Here is a 6000-nt window from a genome sequence, read left to right as displayed (position 1 = left end):
TGCGCCTGTGACACGTTCCCCGCCGGGGCCGAGATTCCCAAGGCTGCCCATAACGCTGAGGCTCCCACTGCGACCAGCCCGGGCTGCCATTGGGGTCTGCATCAGGGCTGGGGCCATATGGTCACCTAAGCCAGGACCCAGGCATGTTCCTGGGGCCCCCTGCCCCCCCAGCTCACCTGCACACGGCAGCCCCCGCCCGTGTCCCAGCTGGGTTGGGCTGCTGGAGCATGAGGCTTCCAGGCCCTGGGTCTCGGGGGGCCCGTGCATGTGTTTCAGTTGCCGATTCTAACAGGCAGCTACAGACAGACCCCCACCCCCCCAGGCCAAATCTAAAATGGGAAAACTGGGAAAAACAGGCAAAACGAATACAGATAAATTTGTTTTTAATAAAGGAGTTAATTTTCTTTCAATCCTATATAAAACAATAGCAATTAAAAACTTCATTTTTGAAAGTAAAATATTTACATATGAACAAGTAACTGTGCAAAATTTACATGAAAAAATGGAAAGACGGGGATTTCCTAAAAGACAAAATAAAAGGTGTAACAGTTCCTGGGTGTTGATAAAAATACTGATCAGCGTTCAGTTCGCACGCGCGAATCAAAGTCTAGGTGAGAACTCACACGGAGAGAGCAGAGTATTTACAGTCATAAAAGTACTATTGATAGACAATCTCATACAATAACCTCTGAAAATATAAAGAACCAATTAGTATATTTGTAATAAAAAAATAGGTACAAAGAAGGGGCTTTGCCCTGGGCCCGGCGGGGCTGGCGGGCTTGCATACAGTCTCTTAGCAAAATAATTATAGTTTACATAGCCATCTGCGTCCTGTGCCAGAGTTTGTACAGTCACCGACAAAATACACCGTTTTCCAACACTTGATTCACACTGAGAAACAGTCTTTGATGATTCTTCTCAACTTTGATTTTATTTAATCTAAGTTTTCACTTTAGCTAAAAAACACAGTGCAAGTAAAATATATTTATGCTGAAAAGGTTCTCATCTCTTTAACTTTACAGCTTTACAAACTACAGCAAATAAACGCGTCTGTACAGGCGCCGACCGCACACTCCGGGAGCCGCGGCGCGGCCGGCCGGGCGGGAGCGTGGCTGCTCCCAGGCCACGGCGCTGCGGTGACTCGCGTGCTCCTCGAGGACTCTGAACTGGGGCGGGGCGGGGGAGATAAATAGTCTAAAAATCAGTTTGCTTTGCCAACTGACTTCACAAAAATAAAATAAATGAAATGAGGTCGCCGACGGCAGACAGACACCTACGTGGAAAGTTGGGCGGAACTAAAACGAGATGCACAGACAATGTGGAAACTGCTACGCGTTGACAGAGGGCAGCTAATTATTTGCTAAACGATCCATCAGTCTTTATATATGGCTTGTTTGGCAAGAAGGCCACTCAATCAAAGATGAGTTAAGATTTAATTGTCCTTAAGAGTATCCACAGGCCTTTGTGTTCTCTCGGTTACAGAAACGTATTTTCTTTCATACTGAAGAGTTGATTTAGAAACAGGAATATAAAACTGTTCCATTGTAAAGAGGTGGCTGTTTTTTAAACAATATCCCATTTGCTTGTTACAAAAAGGCGTAATCTGCAAACATATAAAAGCGTCCCAGGCGTCTGCACGCGCCGTGCCGTCCCGCGTCACTTGAGGAACGCTTTGTAGAGCAGCAGTGAATGGCTTGTCTCGCGCTCGTTCTCTAAACAGAATATGAGGTCCCTGAGGTTGACCCGCGTGATGCGCTGCCTTGCGAACTGCCGGGGGGTTCCGACGCCGGAGCCGCCGGGGACCACCGAGCCCGGGCCCGACCCCTGGTGGCGAGAAAGACACAGTCGTGTTAGTGCTGCAGGGAGGCGGGCGGGGGGCGGGAGGAAAGGGGCGACTCGTGCTCCGAGGCCCCTCACGGACCTTGTGTCACCTCACCTCCATCACGTCACCCCACCGGGCACAGACTACAGAACTCCCAACGGACAGCGCTCGTTGTTCCGTTCGGCGAAACTAAGCGTCTGTGTTCTGATGTTAAAGTTGCTCATGTACAGTCAAGTGCAAAGGTCACAACGGCATTTTACGCATTTCTCCTTCCAGGTCTAAGATGCTGAGAGCCGGCGGCCCTGCAGCCCCAGGAACCCAGGCCTGGCCGTGCCCTGCTGCGTCCCCTCTCCTGTCTCCGGCCCCAGGGCCACTCTGCCCTGCTTCTTGGAGTGTCTCCGACCTTGATCACTCGGGCGAGAGTCGAGAGAGGAGGCGCCACCGAGGTGCCTCCTTCAGACCCGCCCCGAGTCGCTCTGGGGCACTTTGCTGGTGTGAAGGAACCATCTAGGCTTCCTTAGCGACTCCCTCTCCAGCCTCCGCAACAGCCCCCAAGGAGCATCCTGTGCTGAAACAAGCTGAGACCTGAGACCCCCCCACCCCGGCGCCGGGGCGAGATCAGCAGTGAAAAGGAACGAGGGGGAACGGCCCACTGCCACAACACCACCCGGCAGCCGGGGCGAGATCAGCAGTGAAAAGGAACGAGGGGGAACGGCCCACTGCCACAACACCACCCAGCAGCTGGGGCGGGATCAGCAGTGAAAAGGAACGAGGGGGAACAGCCCACTGCCACAACACCACCCGGCAGCGGCCATCCCTGGAGGGGTGGCGGGCCGGCTGGACCACGCGCCGCGCTGGACACTCGGCCCGGCCTCTGGGGCACCACAGCCCGCCAGGCGGCACGGCCAGGGCCGAGACGGAGGAGGACCCGCTCTCTCCTCTCCGGGACTTGCCTCCAGAATGGCCGTGATGAATGCCTCCCCCGGGGTGAGCTCACCAGCTCAGGACCCAGACGTGGCCAAGGGCGGAGGAGCCCACGTCTCCCACACCATCATCGCCATCGCCCCAAGCTGATCTGCCCAGCTCAGGGTTCCTGAAAATGGCACTTTGGACGCCCCACCTGCCCCGTCCCAGAGCTCCTGAAAGGAGCAAATAAAAGGCGGCCGGTCTCGGTCCCCGGAGTGCCGCGCAAATCCCACCTGCTGCAAACACTCCGTGCTAAAGCCAGACGGGGAGAATCGCCGTCCGCCCCAGTCCCAGCCGGCCAGGGCTGCGCGCACAGGTGGCCCTGGTGGCCCTGCTCCGGCTCCGCCACGGTCCCGGCACACACCCAGACCGGCCCAGAACCCCAACCCCAGCACCACTGGCACCTGGGGCTGTCTCAGAGGAGAAACGTCCAAGCCCAGGGCGGGGGATGGACCCACCAAGGAGCCCCCGCCCAAGCAGTGGGCTGAGAGCTGCGAGCCCACGGCAGGCCTGGGACAGCAGCCGGTGGCTCTGGCTGTGGGGTTCCAATCCGCTCCCCCTGCCCCCACCAACTACACACAGTAAGCAGTTCGGGTCAAAGCGGCAGCCAGCACCCGCGTGCCGCGCACCTGTGACGGCACGAGACCTGCCCTGACCCCTCCTCTCCCCCCCGCTGTCCGTGGGATCCGCACACACGTGTCAGGCCGCCGAGAGCAGGCTGTAAGGAACAGAAGTAACAAAGCCTCACGTATGAGCTCGACGTCACTTCCAGGGGCCGAGACAACCTGCTGCCCAGCTGCCCGCGTCCTGACATCTCCTCCAGAACAACTGTGCACACGGGAGGGAGCGGACCCAGAGGACATCACGCCCTCTGCGCAGGGGAGACAAGGAACGCCCGCACCTCAGAGCGACTCTAGTAGGAGAACCGGCACACCCCAGAGTGGGATCTGCCCCCCAGCAAGGCCACGTGGCAAGGGCAGAGGAGGGGGCAGGCTGAGGTCAGTGGGAACCACGGCCAGGAAGGCTACGGCCTCCCAACACCGGAGACCCCGAATGTGTGCCCCGGCAGGTCGAGCGCCGGGGGGACCTTGCAGCGTGGGGCGGGAAGGGGTCCTCCGAGGGCAAGGGTGTCCCGGGGAGCCCCCGACCCGTGGGTGGTGACAGGAAAGGAGTGAAGGGGGCAGTTCAGGGTCCTGGGAGAAGAGAGCCTCCCCACCCGCTACCGGCCCAGCCGGCCCAGCTGCCTGCAGTTCGCAATGCCGCCAGGAGAGGGCGCCCTTGGACCACGGATCCTGGAAAACCACAGGGATGCACCGAAAACCACAGAAATGCACAGGCGAGAAGGAGTCACTGTGGACAGTCGGAAAATGAAAATCCACACGTATCAGTGACAAATCCACCCTTGAAAAACAAGAAAGCTGTAAGACAATGCTTTCGACAAAATAGAATAGACTTAAAGCCAGCATTTGAGGACATATGAAAGTCACCTTGAATGAAAAACTCCCCAAACTAGGAAACAGTTAAAAATCAAACAAAAAATAAAAAAACAAGGAAATGAGATTGGAGTTTACTGATCCCTGACTTAAGACAGAAAGGGGAGGAAGAGCCCAATCACCTCGGAAACGGACGGTCACGGGGAGGGGCGGGCGGGGCCGCAGCAGACAGGGAGGGCAACGGAGGGCGGGGAGGGCGGGAGGCAGCGAAGAGGGAACCGTCCTCGTGCCGTCAGTCCCCGAGGAAGAAAATCGGTACGATGGATACTGAAGAGGGATATTGAAACCACAATCCAAGAAAACGTCCCAAGTACAGAAAAGACCAAACTCTACACGTGGCAGGGCCAGCGGGGACCTGGGACAACTAGCCCGGAACAATCAGTGCTGAGACGGCCCTCGCGAAACCGTTAGCTTTCCAAGATGAGGTCGCCACGGCCGCGGGGAAGAGGACTCGCCCACACTGACACATGTGAGCGTCTCTAACTGCCAGCAAGAAATCAGCTGCACAGCCCAGAACACACTCCTGTAGGAGAAACACAGCGAAGATAAAAACGCCCACAGTAACGAAACACTGCGGCAGAGTCGAGACAGCACGGCCGTCGCACCGATGAAGGTGAATGGGTTTGACTCATCTTTTAAAAGAAACAGATTTTCAGCATGGCTCATAAAACAAAACACAAGCACATGCTGAACAGAGACCCGCCTACACCAGGGACTCGGGGAGGCTGAAGGCGGCGACGCGGGAACCGCGGGCCGACAGGCAGAGGCCGGATGGCGACAGACGTGGACACTTCCGAACGCTGGAAGTTAGGTATCTATGTGCCCAGTATTGGTATTTACATACCCAGCAACACAGCACCACCTCTAACTGACCAGATCTCACAGGACACGCGAGGGGCAGAGACACCTGAAGTGACAGATCAGCCACAAACCCACACCCAGATCCTGGCTTCCGAACGCCGTCTCCGGCCAAAGGCACTGCGCTCCTCGGAGAACGGCCGACTCCACAGGATGGCCGGGAAAATAAAGATGAGCCTGGACTGTTCCATGGTGACAAGGTGAACAGAAGAGCATGGGTCATGGCGAAGGGACACAGGGACCAACCGGAAGGAGCTCACGGTGGCCGAAGCCGGGGCCACGTGAGCAACAGTGTGAGGGAGCGGCCGCGTGGACAGAGGTGGGCGTGGGGAGGAAGGGGCAGCTCTCTTCACAGGGGAACCCCATCAGTACCGGGGACGCCAGTCTGAAAGGCTGCACACTGCGACTCCCACACCGTGAGGCTCTGGAAAGGGCAGCACGTGGGCAGTGGGCAGGTCCGTGGCTGCCGGGGCGGGGGCAGGTGGGCCGGGCGGGCGGCGCTCAGGGGCTCTCTGGGCAGCTCAAACTGCGCAAACGCTCTGCGTGAGGACGCAAAGGTGGCGTGGCCGTCACACATTTGTCAGAACCCACAGAGCACACGGCACACGCGTGAACCCTCGTGTAAACCTCGGACTCGGGGTGATGACGCGTCAATGGAGGTTCACGCATCACAAGCAAACGCACTGCGTGATGGGTCGCTGACAGCAGGGTGGGGAGCACACGGGAAATCTCTGCACTCTCATTTTTCAGTGAACCCAAACCTGCTAAAACATACAGTTAATAATTTTTTTATACCAGTTGCAAAATGTATCTAATTTACAAAAAAAAAAAAAAAAATTTTTTAGTGGTGCATGCCTATAG

At 56.9% G+C, this 6000-nt stretch overlaps 1 protein-coding gene across 1 annotated transcript in view; it reads right to left on the bottom strand.

The window, feature by feature from the left end:
- Positions 1 to 366: 366 nt before the first annotated feature.
- Positions 367 to 6000, bottom strand: part of TAF4 (TATA-box binding protein associated factor 4) — an 83451-nt gene continuing 77817 nt past the window's right edge. Inside the window, exon 15 of the mRNA XM_020281829.2 lies at positions 367 to 1824. Within this exon, the coding sequence (XP_020137418.2) occupies positions 1657 to 1824 (168 nt within the window). The 3' untranslated portion in view covers positions 367 to 1656. The remainder of the gene's footprint in view (positions 1825 to 6000) is intronic.

Source organism: Microcebus murinus, chromosome 16 (assembly GCF_040939455.1).
Source record: "Microcebus murinus isolate Inina chromosome 16, M.murinus_Inina_mat1.0, whole genome shotgun sequence".
In the NCBI taxonomy this organism is placed as follows: Eukaryota; Metazoa; Chordata; class Mammalia; order Primates; family Cheirogaleidae; genus Microcebus; species Microcebus murinus.
The sequence above is the reverse complement of the archived record's forward strand: the minus strand, read 5'-3'. Positions and strand labels throughout refer to the sequence as shown.